At 43.8% G+C, this 17,210-nt stretch overlaps 1 protein-coding gene across 1 annotated transcript in view; it reads right to left on the bottom strand.

The window, feature by feature from the left end:
* Positions 1–13,948, bottom strand: part of PLXDC2 (plexin domain containing 2) — a 264,341-nt gene extending 250,393 nt beyond the window's left edge. Inside the window, exon 1 of the mRNA XM_086466772.1 lies at positions 13,840–13,948. Within this exon, the coding sequence (XP_086322898.1) occupies positions 13,840–13,948 (109 nt within the window). The remainder of the gene's footprint in view (positions 1–13,839) is intronic.
* Between the last annotated feature and the right edge of the window lie 3,262 nt (positions 13,949–17,210).

Genomic DNA, 17,210 nt, shown 5'->3' with positions numbered 1-17,210 from the left:
GGGTTATATCTTAGTGCTTTCTGCTGTGATTTGCAGTGCCACAATGATGGTCAGAGGACACTCTGTCAGTCTGCAAGTTAAACCACTATTGCCACAGTACAGCTGTAATATATAAATATACAGAAAGTTACCACGGGGCCAAATGAAATCAGCCTGTACTTATCTTTATCATCTTTATTCATTTTTTTCCCCTCTTTCCCCCTCAGAAAAGCATATTTATAGGAATGTACAAACAACTGGACCTTTGAAGAACTGCTACAGGCCAGAAAGGTCCCACTCTGCCTCCCTGGCCTGTCCTTCCCCCATCCTGCGATGCCTTGCTAAACCAGGTGTTCAGGAAAGAAAAAGGAAGCATTGCTCCTGAATGCCTAGAGCATAGCCTAGCACAGACTCAGACAAAAAGCCTTTTCATTCCTCAGATATTTTTTACAAGGCAGCCATTGATAAGAGCAGTCACCTGGCATGGAGATACAGGTTGGGAACCTTTCTTTTCCAGTTTACCTGTCCTATGTAATTAAGAAGTTTCTGATGTTCCTTAAACTGTGCAACAGGCAGTTCCTCCTTTCTGTGATTTTCAGGAGTACAGAATCAAAGAAAATATCTTTTTTTTTTCTTTTTAATTCTTTGTGAAAACTGAAGAAGATCCTGATTTAGAATAGAAAATGCAGTATTTTCGTCTAAAAGGACACTGCTTCCCTACGGAGCTTCTGAATATATCCTTTCTGCTCTGTCTCTCTACAGATTTAAATTAAAGGAGCAGAATATTTATCCTTAAAGTAACCAAATTTTTTTAATCCACATGGATGGTTTGATCTCTTTCCTCTGGACTACCAGGCTGAATCACCCCACAGAATTAATATGGCTGCTGAAGCGTATAGAGTGAACTGAATCGCACCTTTCATTCCTGCCCAGCAAACGTTCCGAGAGCTCTGACAGCCAACCCATGGACTCTGCTCTGCTTGCTCCTCTTTTTCCCATTTCAAGAGCCTCAAGCACCCCAAAAGCCAATGCACTTCCTTTACCCTTACAATTAAGCAAATTACTTTATCATAAATTATGAGTAGATAATACAAATATAAACATCAGCAATGAAACAGGCCACCAGAAACTTCCAGCTTCCAAATCCCAAATATCTTCAAAGAGTACAAGGAACAACTTTGGGAAATGTTGTACATTTTCAGTACCAAGGTAAAAATCCCTCCCATTCATTCTCTTCCTAGGAGTACACAAGCCATGCTTACCGCCCATGGGAAAATGGTATCTAGCTGCACTGTGACCAAAGATCCCACACTGCAATTTTTCACATACACTAAGGTTTGTTGAGCATGGAACAGAATTAGAGGGAAGGCTTTGTGGGCTAAAGACTCTTCAAATTGGCCCAAACTGCTCTTAGAGGAGTAAACTCTGGCTGTGTTGAAGTATGTGAGGGCAGAATTTAACCTCTTTTGTCCTAAATTAATTCTAGACATAAAAAGCCCGATAAACATTTTAGCAGCATCTACCAGCTAGCATGCTCTAGCATGCTCAGTTTGGCAAAGGCTTTACATACGCACTTCTCTTCAAGCACACTTCAGTCGTGTTTTTAAGCACTGTGCCAAATTGAGACTTGTAAGGGTAGCATCTTTTTTTTTTTTTTTTTAAATAATGAATTTACATCTTTTCTCTTTTTTCCTTCTCCTACTTTATGGAAAACCTCAAGACAGATTTGAATTCTGCTTAAAAGGAAAAAAAAAACCCAACCAAAAAAAACCCCAAAACCAACAACAACAAAAAAAACCACCCCCCCAAAAAAAAAATCAACTTTCCCTGCATATCCAAACAACAGATTATTGGAAAAAAGAGGGCCAACTGGCTGGCTCTACAACTGGGTAAAACTGCAGTGGGTTTATGATGATTGATAAAACATGATGGTGTCAGTGCAAGACATAGTGAAACAGTGGACAATTTCCCTGGCCACAGAGTTTTTAATTTTCAGTAGGAATGCTGGTTTGGTACACACCCCCAGTAAGCTGTGCCAAAAGACAGCAGAACAGGGATAAAACAATGAAATTAAACTATAGGCATGGGAGGGTGAAGGCCTGTTTTTATTTTACAGCCTACACTAACTACAGCAAACTTCTACAGATAAAGCTGGACCTAACTTCCTATCCTGAAGACCTTACCTTCGCATTATTATCTATGCCTGCCTAGGGGGAAAAAATGCAATTCATTAACATCTCTAGGTCATCCGTTGAAGCTAACAGCAATTTTGTTTGTGTGAAAAGTAGAACAATAAACCATAAATTCACATTCAAGAAGCAGTATGTAATAAGTGTTTACACTTAAATTTGATGTGAGATGGGTGTGCTTGTTGCTTCTCAAGCTCAGGCCACATTTCAGACCCTTGGAGACAGATCATAAAATCTAAGTGAATATTTAGTTCGCGCATCTCCTAAATGTGTCTTGCACATCATGAAAAAAATATTAAAATTCCAATGCCCAGCTCTTAAAGAGAAGTGTAACATGCATGCATCAGAGGATAGATTATTCTCTGTAGTCCTCTGCTGTTATCCCCTACAACAATATGGGGAGGTGGCAGTCAGTCTTTTCTGCAAGCTGAAAGATCCTTCTCCCCAGAAACTTCCTCAGGATCTGTAACAATGCTGCAAAACTTACTGCTGTTGCTGCAAATGGTCTGGGACTTTTGGGCCAACTAAATTCCAAGGTCCAAGATCAGAGAAAAATCTCAAACATCTACATCTTTTTAAGTCCATCCATCTGTAGGACCCTACTTGTATACATTGCTATTGTTAAGCAAACAATTCAGCACAGCTTTAAATACGGGAAGTTTTCCACATCTGGAGCCTAGGAATGCAACCCCAAGTACTCCAAAACATGAAGTCTGGTTTTGGTTTTTTATTGGTTTTGTTGTTGGTGGTGATTTCTTGTATTGTTTTGTTTGGAATTTCCCCACACACACACTGATGGCTTTATTAGTCTTAAATCTCTTTTCAAATTAGGTGGGGGGAGGGAAACTCATATACTTTGCAAGCTAAGAATAACAGGGTTTTAAAATCCAGCTTTTTAAAAACTTATCACTATTTCTGCGGAACAAACAAAAAACATCATCAGTGATAAAACAGCAGACGCTGAAAAGCACTGATCGTATTAGAAGACGTATCAGTTCTGTTTTCAGCCAGATACTTACTCTACAGGAAACTTCAGCATGATTTATAGCATCAGAAGCACAGCATTGTACATGGACTCTGTATAAATATATGTGTTATACAGCATTTGTCAATAAACTTTCTGCTTAGAACTTCAGGAAGATACATTCCCGGTAAAGGCTGCGAGCATATTTGTGCAATAAAATAATAATATTCTACATCTTGTAATGCTTATTTTCTGAGGAGGATAAACTTTTTAAGCAGTCAAAGAATTCAAGTCAGTGGTGCTGCAAACTGATTGCTTTGGAAATCTTTCTTCTGGCTAGAAATTACTGAACCTGGATTGTTATTCTCAAAGTTTAATTACAGGAAAAATAATTTTACAGATTGTGAAACACCATCATTCTCTGCTGTCCAAGAACTCAATGGCAAAACCAAAAAGATTTGGACATAATCCTTCCACAGTGTTGAAGTGCCAACCAGCAGAAATCTGACCCAGTATTTGTCTATCTTTCAGACACATTGTGTTTAGGAAAGAAACTTATTACATTAGACTATAAAATATGGCAGTTTGGGATCTGCTTGATAAACAGCTGAGACACACATCCTTCTCCTATTGCAAGCCTGAGCAAGGAGAGGAACATCAGAAATGGCAAAATCTACAGCAGTCCCAAACGAAGCCTTGTCATCTCTGCACTAATCAGATACCTTAGACAACTCTAATCTGGACTTTTTTCCCAGACAGACACAGGTTATTTGATCAGAAGTCTTACTTGGATTTAAAAGCTTGAATTCCCTAATCTAAAGATCAGAATGGAGAGAGAAATTGCAGCCCTGCGTTTGGTGAAGCAAGGGGAAACTCAAAAAAGATAACTCAGCTATTGCAGAAAAAGGCAAATCACACTCTGAGACATGAACGAAGCATTTTTGACTTTGGTGAGGTTTCGAAACCACCTTCCTATTTGTAAAATTAGGATATTACCTTCCTTCTACAAGGTCTTCCAAGAATAAGAACACTAATGAACATAAAGTGCATGGCTATGATGATTATGGGAATAATTGAGAAAGCTGCAAGACAAGCATGGCCTGCAAACAGCAACGGAGAACTAGAGCATACAAATTGCCTGATGTCTAATGGGAATCAAAAGTCTGGGGTTGAACCTCAGAGAGCACCTAAACAAAGTTAGGATCATAGAATGGTTTGGGTTGGAAGGGACCTCAAAGATCATCTAGTTCCAATCCCCCTGCCATGGGCAGGGACACCTTCAGTTAGATGAGGTTCCTCAAGGCTCCATCCAGCCTGGCCTTGAACACTGCCAGGGATGGAGCATCAACAACTTCCTCAGGCAACCTATTCCAGTGTCTCAACACCCTCAGGGTGAAGAACTTCTTCCTTGTATCTAGTCTAAACCTGCCCTCTCCCAGCTTCCAGCCATTACCCCTCATCCTATCACTACATGCCCTTGTAAAAAGTCCCTCCCCACCTTTCCCGTAGGCCCCCTTCAGGTACTAAAAGGCCTCTATAAGGTCTCTCCAGAGCCTTCTCTTTTCCAGGCTGAACAAGCCCAGCTCTCTCAGCCTGTCCTCGTAGGAAAGCTGTTCCAACCCTCTGACCATCTTGGTAGCCCTCAGAATCACAAGCTGATTCAAGCTTGCAGTACGAAGCAATGTTAAAGGATTAAAATTAGTCCAAGAAGCTGCAATAAGACAAATTCATACCCAGAAAAAAACAAAAAACAAAAAACAAAAAACCCCAAAACAAACAAAACAAAAAGCCCAAATCACCCCAAAAACACAAGTACAAAGTTTGACCCTGGTGTGGCAGAACTGCCAGTCCTCAGGTATCTCAGTTAAGGCAGAGCATAAACCTTCCTCCTTTCAAACACCAGACAGCTTTTCAAGATGTAGACATGGCTAGTTCAAAAGGCTGACAAAAGCTAACAGTAGTCCCTTTTCTCCATTCAAACTGACAAGTTTACTGTAGGAAGAGCCATTTTGCAGGTTGTCTACACTTAGTCCATACTAGGGAATAAACTATAGCAGTCATTCTATCACCCAGTTACCCCTCCTCAGTCGAGATGTGGAATCAGGAAAGGGAGAAGAGCTACAAAGGTTGAAACAAGGACACGTTTAATGAAACAATGAAACAAATAAAATACACAAAGTTATACTCAGCCTAGAACGTCTTGGTCATCACAGTCCTTAGGAACAGAAGGAACCCCAGCCAGAACTCACCCAGGAACTCCCCCTGCCTCAGCAAACCTTCCCCCTTTATAATGACCATGCCCATGACCTGATGGGATGGGCTACCCCTGTAGCTCACTCAGGTCAGCTGCCCTGGCTGACTCAAACTGCTAATGGCCTGCCTGGCATGGCTGGGCTGGGATTCCAGGGCAAGGTCATTTATGCTATTCTAGAAAATCACTCTGAATTGAAACAAAACCAGTACTACCAACTCGGCAATAAATGCCCATGTAATCGTGCATGAAGCAAAACAGGGGCTGAAAAAGACAAGTAGATTAGGTCAAGAAACACACAGAAAAACAGGCTAAGCAAAACCAGATAAAGACAAGCTTTCAAACAAAGTATACTAAAATTAAAAAGTCTTTGCTGAAACTTAAATTGTTGTCAATGCCATTGTTATCTTCTGTGGCACGTTCTACTTTGAGCTGCTGCTATTTTACCATGTGCCTGAAGGTTGTTATGTGGAAGAGCACTACTGATGGCCTGCGGTGCATGGAGGCACGTGGAACAGACATCCACAACACAACTGATTCTCATCCCAGGGAAAGACTGGATGACCTAGGTAGTCCCTCTAGCTACACGGTCCTTGGAAAGAAATTGTTAGGACAACTTACTGCTATTATTATTATTTTATTTGTGCATTGGAAAGATGGAAATGCCTCCAACAGCTTGCAGCATTAGAAGTGAAATGAGAAGGTTTGGAAAGGGTAAATACATTAACATTAGCAAAACAGGAAGCAGCCCAATTCTCGACAACGATAAATTCCGATCAGAGATGACTAGAAAGTTGATTTCCCACCCTAAGTCAAAATTTTGATCTTGTTCTGATTAAAAGTAAATACTCAACGTTCATTGTAGGATATGAAATGAAAAATATGTATATATACACACATACAAACTCCAAAACAAAGTGCTTTTCAATTATGCTTATACATCTTAATATAACAATTCTAATTTAAAAGTCAAAATGAAAAATTTGAAATGAGATATTTTATCATCAAACTAAGAAACTCAAAATTACTTGTTTTGACACTTCCAAGTTGAAACATTTGACAACAGCATGTCAACTTTGACATAATTTTCCAATTTCAACTAGTTGTTTCTTTGAACATTTTTTGACTAAGCCTGTGTAACACCCAGTAGTATTAAACAGAAGTCACGTATTCTACTTTTCAAGAGAGTTTTAATGTTGTTCTAAGAGGTCTTATAATGCTTAGAGGTTTAAAAATACTACATTCATTCTCCTCATAATTTTATTTTTACCTCCCCTACCTCTTCTAAAATACAGTCTTTTCTGACTCTCTCTCTTTTTTAAATCTCACTTGACTAAGGAGAGCAGGTCTGATCCATCTGACCTGGAGCATGGCCACATGAACTACTGAAACAGTGCAAGTGAGGAGGAAGCAACATGTGAACCAGGCGGGAAGGGTAACAAGGAGGTGAAGGATGGGAGAGAAGAGCTTATAAACTCCGAAACCTGTCCTGCCACGAAAGGATTCCTCACAGAGGGCCTTGCGTTTATATCCCAGGGTGACTGAGGTTGAACTGCAAATACATACTGTCTGGCTTGCAGCTTCAAAGTGAGAGTCACATACATCCACACAGGAAAGCAGAAACATGCAGCTGGAGTATATCATGGAGCAACTATAGTCATAAAGATGCATGCTGGCTCCCAGTTCTCAATGGAAGCCAAGATAGCATTTTCCAATGGATTTTTAGCTCAATTGCTGACTTATCAAAAGAAGAACCTGCATAGTGATGAACTCCCCTCTCTTTAACACTTCACCCTTCACAAAACAGTGAGGTTACAATGGATGACACTTGCCTTTTACAATCAGCCTAGTAAAACTCCTATGAAGAGAAAAGCTGTAACCATTCGGCCCAGATGCAGTATTGCCCATTCAATATTTGCAGGGTTCACATTATGACCAAAGGGGAAAAAAAAAAAAAAAAAAAAAAAAAGGTAGTGCTTGAATAGAAGAAAAAATTAAACACAACTCAAAGTGCTTATGTGCTTATTACTGGATAACTACCGCATCCTATTCTGCTACTAAATGCAGATGAAACTTCCAACAGAATCTGCCCTACTAACTACAGCAGTTAAGGAAAGCTGCAGTAAAAACTATAAATGGCATTGCACCCCTGTAACGTAAGCAGCCCTTTGACACAATTCAATTACATCTATAAAGAAAAGGATCAGAGCTCCTAGCATCACCTGTGCAACAACATATACTTGAAACATCGCTAGAGATAGGTTAAATGGAAAGGTTTATGTATTCTGTTTGTGGAACTCTCTCTGTTCAAGTCAAGGATTTTTCACTCAATAAAACAACACTGGATAAGCGATGTCTGCCTGCACTCCAAAAAAGTCACTATGAGAATATCTTAAAAGAAGACAAAAATTATCTGCTTATAATGGAACCTAGGTAGCGTTCACATTAAAAGACAAAAGTTCTAAACCAAGTAAGAACAAAATCCGATTTTAAAAGCCTTATTTCATGTCATAATAACTCTAACTAAAGCAGCATTTTAAATGTCTCTACCTTGTCTGCAGCCATAGAAAGTGTATGTTAAAATCACATTAAAGCCACTTATATCATCGACAAATGAAAGACAGAGGCCTCGAGCTAAGAGAGCACTTGAATTCATGCCTGTATTTTATCTAGCTGCAGAGTTCAAGGTGAACCCTTGCGTACTTAAAGCTACCCACACAGAATGATTCAAGATAGCTGGGTGAGACCTTGAAAGGTCACACTGTCCAGCCATTTGCTCCAAGGCAGGAACAGCTGCCTTTCTGGACAGAATGACATTTCGGACATATGTTTATCTAACCTGTTTCAGTGACGAAAGCTACTCAGAGTTCATCTACCTCCTGAGCCTTAACATTTAGAAGTCTGCTTTCCTGCAATTTAAGACATTGTTGAAGACAAGTTTTTACCCCCTTCTCTGTGGAAGCCTTTTATACTTGAAGACTGTTACCATGTCATCTCTTCATTTTATTCTCTCTAGCAGTGTTCTATCCTTTTTTTCTTCATTTGACACTCCTCAATTAGTCCACATATTTCTTCAAGTGCAGTGCTTGAAACTGAAGGGAATATTCCAGTTGGAATCTTTACCATTGTCAAGTAGAGCAGATGCATCACTCTTGTGATGTCTTGTATCTATCTTCATATTAATCCTTACATTTCTCTGGATGTATCACCCCATCAAGATGTTTGCTACTTCTGAAACTGGGTGTTCATCTCAAGCGTCAAGCCTGACCCTAGATCTGGCCTAAGAACCTGCTCCCATTGGCCGTTTCAGAAGAGAAAAAGGTTGGGCCAAATCCAACTTGAAAACACACTCCTACACCCTGCCTTTTGGTCGAGGGAGATGAAAATGTTACACAAGCTCTTTCAAACCCAGAACTTACAAGGACACTTAGCACAACTGATTGCTCAATGTTGACAGCAGGGAGTGCTAACTGAAACAATGTTTATTAGTTGGATGAGGAAGAAGAGGAGGAAGTGTTCCATGATGAGACACAGCACCCAGTGCTCACAAACATTACCTCAGGGCAATGTTTCATGCTCATTTGTCAGAAGCCACAAACAAAAACAAAACCCACGTGTACTTAGCATGGCTTCTTTGCATACTTCTCCATGGAAAGTAATCTCCTGGGTTCTTCCAGTTCCTGCTGTGATTATGCAATTCTCCAGTTTAGTAAATATGGCACCTGCCAATTGCACTGCATTAACTCTCCAGCTCAGCCCTCATCAAACCAAAGAGTCGGATACAATTTCACACTGATGGCAAGCTTGCAACATGTCCTTGTACTGGATGAGAAACGCTCCTGTCAAATTACCTTTTGTTCATGCTGCAGAGAGCTTCCAGCACACTCTTACCTTAACTACTGCCTTCTTAAATTGCTTTGGTATTCATTTTCCTTAGGAAGCATGAACCACATGGAATTCAAAATATGCTCACACCAGTTACCCCAGCTGTGCTCTCAGTCTAAGAGACTGTGGCCTCAATAAGTTTTGAATCTGGGGCTGCTATAGACCTTGCTTTTTGCCAGTGCTTTTGAGGTTACCGTAACTGTTATCAAAAACAGAGTCAAATGATACTTTATTTTTATTTCTTTTAATAAGAAATTTTTATCTCATTTGTGGAAAAAACACAACAGTAGCATTCAACTGAGCATGTTTCTTGTGTGATAGCTGTCTTTAGCATAATTCAAAGCAAAGCAAGTTTCTGGGCATCGCTGCACAGTAGTCGTGCAGGAAACACAAGCTTCAGGTCCAAATCTCCATCTCCTGAGGTGTGTGCAGGTGCAGGGACCTGCAGCACTGCTCCACCAAAAATGTGCCAAAAAGTCCTTAATGAAAATGCTAACTCACCGTAGGTCTGTGGCTATTTTCCTCGGTGTGTCTCTCTCATCACCTGACATTATGAATCTCCTCATCTGCCTCCTTCATGGTCTCAGGAGTCTCTTCCCCTAAAGGAAACAGCCCTCCTGAACCGCAAATTTTTTTAGAGGGATCTGGTATTCAGCAAGACAGTAGATATTGTCCCATCATTTTGCTCTAAATGGCCTGTATGTGTTGCTAATATATTGTTGCCCAGAACAAAAGAACATTTCAAACCATAAAGACTTTTTCCTCATTTTCTACATTTGTTTATAGCATAGAGAGCTACTTTCCCTGTTATTTATTATCAACTCCAATTTAAGTGTCAGACAAAACCTAGCATCCAAGTCAAGTGTTTGCTGTGTTTTAAGTGCCTGTTTGAGGATGCAAACTCTGAAGAGGAATATTTACAGCCAAACAAAAACATTCTTTTCCCCAAGGGATTTTTAAACCTTCAATGAACTATGAGTACTGATCTTTCTCTAAATTTGTGGAAACAAGTTTCTGTGAAACTGAATTTAATACGTAAGTCAACCTTATCATAGTCTTAATTTACCCAGTATTTACTAGCCATATTTCAAACCACCCTTTCAGAGGAAATTACAATGATGAAAAGCACGGAAATAAAAGGAAGAACCAGGATGAAAGCTTAAGAAAGGCGATTTCTTTAGAGGGAATTCTTAGTAAAATACATATGATATGTAAATAAGATTCACTCTCAAATGTCACTGGGATTCTCTAACTTGATTGCCCCCATCCACATCTCATGCACAGAAAAAAAACCCATGTAATTCTGAATGCAAAGAGAAAAAGAAACAAACCTGACATATATGTTGTCTAATATTGTCTTTCTTTTAATACTTCTAAGACAAAAGCTGAAGGTTCTACTGTGTAATGACAAAAGTTTGGTTTCAGTTGTGTTTGTTTTTTTTTTTTTTAAACAGAGTAAAGCTCAGACAATACAGAAAATGTGACTATTTCAGCAGTAGATAAATGCTAGATAAACACTCCTTAATAGTAGTTTATCCCATAGAAATAATTCTACCTCTCTCTGAATGCTGATGCCTGAAGACAGCAATAGGCCAATGAATATAAATTATACCAGGATTCTGGAATATGCTTTGACAGAAGAAAAATTACCATAACAACTTCCTAATTCTGACTGATGGTGTTCGCAAAAGAACGTAACATTTTCAAGGCTGCTTGTGGCAGCACTTTAACAAGCAGCAAGCCCTCACTTAAACAGCTGGGAGCCTTAATTCTCGTGTGAGCTTTCAAAAGACCGTTTGCTTCAGTTCACTAAATCCACCGCATATTCTGTTTGGTTCCTGTAAGACACCCATGCACACGAACCTTATCTTCAACAACCTCCATCCTTGATTTACAGCATTTCTGTCAGCAAACCCGCGGCTCAGCCCAAGCAGAGGGGAGGATGGGTGGGCGGACGGATGGATGGGCGGACGGATGGATGGACGGACGGATGGCCGGCCGGAGCGCTCCCGGGGAACGGCCGCATCCCGCGCGGCGGCCGCTGCGCCCCCTAGCGGGCCCGCACGGCCTCGCCCGCTCACCCCTCGATCACAAAACCGTGGGTTCAGAAACATCCCGAGGCAGCAGAGAAGGATTTGGGTTGAATTGATCCCACCTGATTTTACCCAGCAAGGTAATTAAAAAAAATGCCTATGCGGTGTTTTCCTCTCTGTGGGACTCGCAGCAGAGCCCTTCGATAGCACCCTGGGGCATTTCTGCTGGCTCCAGCTCTACCAGGGCAGACTAAAGGTGTCCATTTCTCGATACTGTTATTTCGTGCCGTTTCAATAAGGTGTTTTGTTACTGAGTATTCGAAGAATATGTCAAAACAGCCTTCCTTTAAGAATTGGCAGCTACTTCAAAGATTTACTTTTTACTTTAATTCCTTAAAGGTTTCATCTGAGCTGATCTAAAGGCACACAGTAGCTGCAAAACAGTAAAACTTTGAAACAGCACTTTTTATTTTGACTCACAGAACCTGAAGTTGAATTTCCCTGGCTTTACATAATTACCCTCTTCCAACTGATCAGACGCTGCATTTTTCCAATGAAAACTTAAAAAAAAAAAAAGAAATGATGAAAACATGTTAAAGACAACTCTCATTATGTTAATAACATTTAATTATTGCTGTCATAATGCAGATTTTAACCAAGAGGGAAGAAAAAGACATCGAGGTTATAAACATCCAGCTGTCAAAACTGACACCAGATTGTCCTTCTTACTAGTTCAAGAAAACAATTACTAGGTGTATCTTCTTCAGAATGTATTAAATATCAAATTAATATTTGCCTGATCATAAACTCCTTGATACTTCATATCACATTCAGGAACACAAAAGACATTACTAAACGATCTATGGACAAGCAAGCTGTCAGGATGTCTCCCATTTAGCACCTCCTGGTGCAGTTATTGATGACTACTACAACTTCATAGCCTAAATCAGTGAGTGATGTGCGGTGATTATTTGCCCACCAATAAATTATATTTCATTTAGTCAGCACTGACGTTTTCCTTTTCTGGATACAATGGCCAATGATTAACAAACTTTGTGAGCTCAGTCCACTGCCACTCAACATAGTAATTTTCCTTTTTGAATCTCACCACCAGACTTTGTTTTTTTCCTTACAACTAACATTAACAAATGCAAACATTTGTTGCCTACAACACTGAGAATGGCCAGATGAATTTTGCAGCAGTACATGAAAAGTCTCCTCCTGTTTTCTCCCTTTGGCCCCAAGTGACGTGTGAGCCCCGGCAACCTGCTGAGCTACCTTGTCATTTAGCAATTCCCAAACTCAGTGGTAGGCCCCTGCCTGGGAAAATCCCCGCTCTGTCTGGCACATTATCTCACCAGACATTTCAGAAAAACTCCCCAGACTCCCTTGTTCGGGTCACTTATGCTGTAACCACAAAACTCTTCACATTTGTATCAAACCTTTTAGAGAAGGAAGAAGGGGCAGTTCTGTTGCACCAGGGAAGCCAGTGGACATGTTTCATCTGATAATAATCCTGCTGGTATTTCAAATATAAAGGCACAGCTTTTGAAAAAACCTAAGCTAGAAGCTGCTGCAGCAAGGTCCCCTGACACACAAACCCCACGATTTTCCTCACTTGCTCCTTAAATATCTATGCACAAACGTGCCAAGCTTTCCTTTAGGAGCTTTCCCCTCCACAGCACAGGAATGCGGGATACAGAAGGCTTTAGTGATCAAAAGGGAACCCCATGCTGTGGGAAATAGTGGCCCAGGAGAAAGCACTACAGGTGCCGTGTGTCGTGCACTAACAGGTGTCTCCGAGAAGGGCTGACAGGAGGCCCCTAATGCTCTGTCATAAGCAAATTTAGTCAGGAGGGCGAGCCCCTTACTCCTCACGGACGGGTCCCACAGCCCCGCGGGGCTTCTTCTATTCTCTTGCTCCTTCTCTCAACGCCTGGTTTCCAGGGAAGGCTGCAAGCCACTGACTTCCGCGAGGGAGGAGAGTGCCCGCTAGCTCTCCCGGGCGGGATCTGCAGGGAAACTTTGTCTCCCCTTCCAAGGCTCGCTGACGGGAGAGCAGCGGGGCCCCGCCGCGGGCGGGCGGAGGTTGCCGCGGCGCCCCGTCCTCGGGCTCCCGAGTGTGTCCGTCCCTCCCTTCCCTACACCTTCGGGAGCGTCTCGTACACGGCTGGGAAGGAGGCTCCGGGGAACCCAAGAAGGGGCTGGGGAGGGGAACGGCACCGGTTCCCGGTGATCGCGGGGCAGAAATATTAAATGAGGAAAGTCTCGAATTCTCATTAAAATAAAGAATGAAGCAATGGAGCGCTCTTTCCGGAGAAGCTGGGATCGCGGCCACCCCGGGCCTCCCTCGGCAGCAGAGGGGGACACCCCCCAAACGGCGTTTGCCCTCTCCGGGTACGCGGCCCGCGGAGCTGCCGGCGGAGCCCACACCGCGCCGCCCTCCCGCCATCCCTCGGCCCGGCCCGGCCCCGCTGCCCACGGGCTCCGCGGCGCTGCCCGGGCCGGCCCCGCCCGGCAGGTACCGGCCTCGCTTACCACGGCTCTGCCTCGGCGTCTCTCCGCCGGCGAGCTGGCAGCGCTCGCTCAGGCACTGGAAAAGTAATAGAAATCCAGCGGCTAGTTTGCTTCTCCGCAGCCTCGCCATAGCACGGAGCCTGCCGAGACAACTCTCCGGGCTACGGGGTCCCGCCGCTCCTCGTCGGTGGGGGAAAAAGCCGGGGGGGGGGCAGCGGAGAGCAGCCCCAGCAGGCGCCGAGTCGCTCTCTCCTCGGACCAGCTCTCCTATAGCGGGGCGGCAGGGACGAGCCACCAGGGCTGAAGGCGCTGCACCGGGTCTGGGGGGGCGGCGAAGGTGGCGGTGGTGGGGAGGGGAGTCCGTCCCCCCAGCTTGCACGGCCGCGCCGCTCTCAGTCCAGCGGCATCACCGCTGGGGAAAACAAGCCCAGCCTCGCCTGTGAAGTGCCAAACTCTTCCCTCCTCGCAGCCTGCTGATAGATTTTAGGAGAGCCACTGAGATCCTCCCTTCCTGGCTTGCCCCCACCCAGCTCCCTTCCCCCACAGGGTGAGGCAGGGTGCCTCAGGGACGGAGCCTCCCCTCGGTACAGCGCTACCGACAAACCCCCTCCGAGGGAAACGAGCGGGGAAATCTTCCAGCCGGAGACGGCGGGCCGGCCCCGAGCCCCGGGGGGAGCAGGACCCGGAGGGCGGGCGGATGCGCCGCGGCAGAGGATGTGCGGGCGGCGGGGAGGCAGGCGGAGGCGAACAAGTTCTCTTTCTCTTTCGGGGCGGTTTCCGCGGCCGACGGTGCTAGCGCGGGGCCGAGGGCAGCCGCGGAAGGCGCGCCCCCCGCCGCCGTGCGCGCCCGCGCTGTCGCCGCCGCCCGCTGCGCAAGTGCGGGCGGGGGGCTTGCCTGGGGCCGGCTGACGGCCGCCCCTCTCGCTCTGCCCCCCGCCCGCCTCCGCAGGAGCGCGGGGGGGCGCAGGCGCCGGGGTTGCACCCACCGGTGGTGGCGGCGGAGCGCTCCCGTGGCCGCGGTGCTCTCCGCGGGCTGCCGCTCGGCCGCGGGAGCAGCCGCATGGAGGTCCCGGGGGGCGCTGCCTCCCCGGGCAGCCGGCTGCAGCCCAGCCCCCCGCCCGGAGCGGCTCCCGGGAACCTACAGGGCAGGGCGGGAGGCAGGGGCCGATGCTCGCCCCCTGCGCGGCCGCGGAGCGGCACGGCGTGTGCGTGGGAGAAGGATGGCGGAGGCACGGGTAGCGCCGCAGGACGGAGGGAGCCCAGGGCACCGTCGCCTTGGTTGTTGAGAAGTTGCTCTGTAAAGTGTGTCCGTTTCGTGGGGTGACAAACTAAAGAAACCCCCAAATGCCCCTTCCCCCGCAATTTTCCCTGTTCTTCCGGGGAAATCAGCCTCCCTTCACACACACACACCCTCCCCCCCCCTCCCCCCCTTCTTATTTATCTCTTCTCAAATCGAAGAGTTGTTGATGTACGCTCATCACTTCCAAAGTGCAAGGACTGGGGGCTCTCTCCTGAAAAAAAAACCAAAAAACTACGTGCTTGATTAAACGCACCGTGAATAATCCCATCCCCTACATTAATCTGTGAACAACGGCGTGGAGACAGAAACTAGCAGAGGGCACATCAGTCAAGTCCAGACAAGCGAAAGGGGCACCGGGGATCGGGCGGCAACTTTTTACCAGTTCAGCAAACTGTGGCGCTGGTAATCAGCCGAGCTCCATGTAGAGTACTATGAATGCACCAGCCTCTCAACCCTTGCTACAAAATAATTAAATTAATTAGGACGACAATTAAATTAATCAAATAAATAGGTCTACAGAATGTCAAACATAGGAGATAACTAATACTTAATCACAAAAGAACAATCAGTAACGAGACTGTGTTTTCCCTTAATTTACCACTGTTTCTGAGATTAAGAATTCATCAGCTCCATTGTAATTGTCTTGTTCTTTAATCTTTGATGTGCTTATGCGTAAATCAAAGCAGAACATTTGTGGTTTTAAGAAGTATATCTGAAGCACAAGCAGAAATTTGTGAAATCTTTTCAACATATATTCAAACAGGATACTGGAGAATAATGCCAGTAAGGTTTATACATTTGAGTTTATAGTGGGCCTTTCTAGTCCACCATCTTTGCACACCCCCTTAAACCTAAAAAACCCAACCAAAACCCAAAAAAGCAGTCCAAGTATTGCTAAAAAAATAACTGCAGAAATTGTTTTCTGGGAGAAGATGATACTGAAGATGATACTTATGCTAGGTAACAACAGGAATAAAATCCTGGCCTCATTGAAATCTGTGGAAATTTGGGGAGTGCTATCACCCTGTATACTCGGTGATCTGGATTATACCACAGACTTTTGTGCAGATTTGGTCAAGTTATTGCTAAAGCTATTGCCGTTTCTTAAACAAAACAGGAGAGGAAAGTTTCTTCATGCTGTTTGAATATCAGTTTTTTCCTTTACACTTGGCTGGATTGCCCAGTTTTCATTAAGTTTTGCTGGAGTTGCTGCTAGGGCTTCTGAGCTTTTGGCCCTTACTGGAAGGGGTAGGGAGGTTCTCTTAAAGGACTGCCTCTCTCAAGTGTTTGCCAGCAGTATTGTTAGATGAGGATAACGGTAAGATCTGCAGAACTTTCAAAATCTGGTTTTATCTGCTTTTGTACTTTTTAATCATAAATTAGCATATTATAAATTTATAGTAAATCTTATGAAAGGCTTAAATGATTTCAGAAAAAAGTTTAAGTGTTGCTAAATTAAGCAATAATAAATCCTTCAAGCCCCCTATGTATAGTATAGAAAAGCTGAAATGAAGGCAACTGAAATTTCCTTTCATTTGCTGTCTGCTTCTCAATCTTACAGAGATTTATAGTTTCAGTTTTATATTCTTCATAGATGGACTACAAAAACTTTGGACGCTGAAGAAAGGAAAGGATTAGCAATAGTCAGCTGAAGCATGCAGTTGCAGATAAAAGTACCAGCAACGTACTAGGTCCCACAGTCCTAATTTACAATGCTCTATGCAGTTGTGTGACAGTTTTGCAGTGTGCACGCTGGGAGGTTAGCACACAGTCACTGCATTCAGTACCTCTTCCGCTCCACGCTAAAAATCAAACCATGACCTCCAAGGAAGGCTGTATGCATTGTCCCACTTGTATTAAAAAAAGATAATCAGGACACAGCTATGTCTGGGTGTAACTGGGTGTAAAAGCACAGGCGAAACATTTTATTGCACTGAAAAAAACACCTTGGATGAAAGCTAATAATGACTTCTACCATGATTAATGACAATATGTCATTGCTGGAGAGGCATTCATAACAGAGAAGCATATGTGTTTGTTGTTATTTGTAAAGCACAAGTAAAACTGAAAGAACAACTTCTTGAAGGTTTCC

The sequence above is a fragment of the Leptosomus discolor genome, chromosome 6 (genome assembly GCF_034619465.1).
Source record: "Leptosomus discolor isolate bLepDis1 chromosome 6, bLepDis1.hap2, whole genome shotgun sequence".
Lineage (NCBI taxonomy): Eukaryota > Metazoa > Chordata > Aves > Leptosomiformes > Leptosomidae > Leptosomus > Leptosomus discolor.
This window is presented reverse-complemented; position numbering and strand designations above follow the sequence as displayed.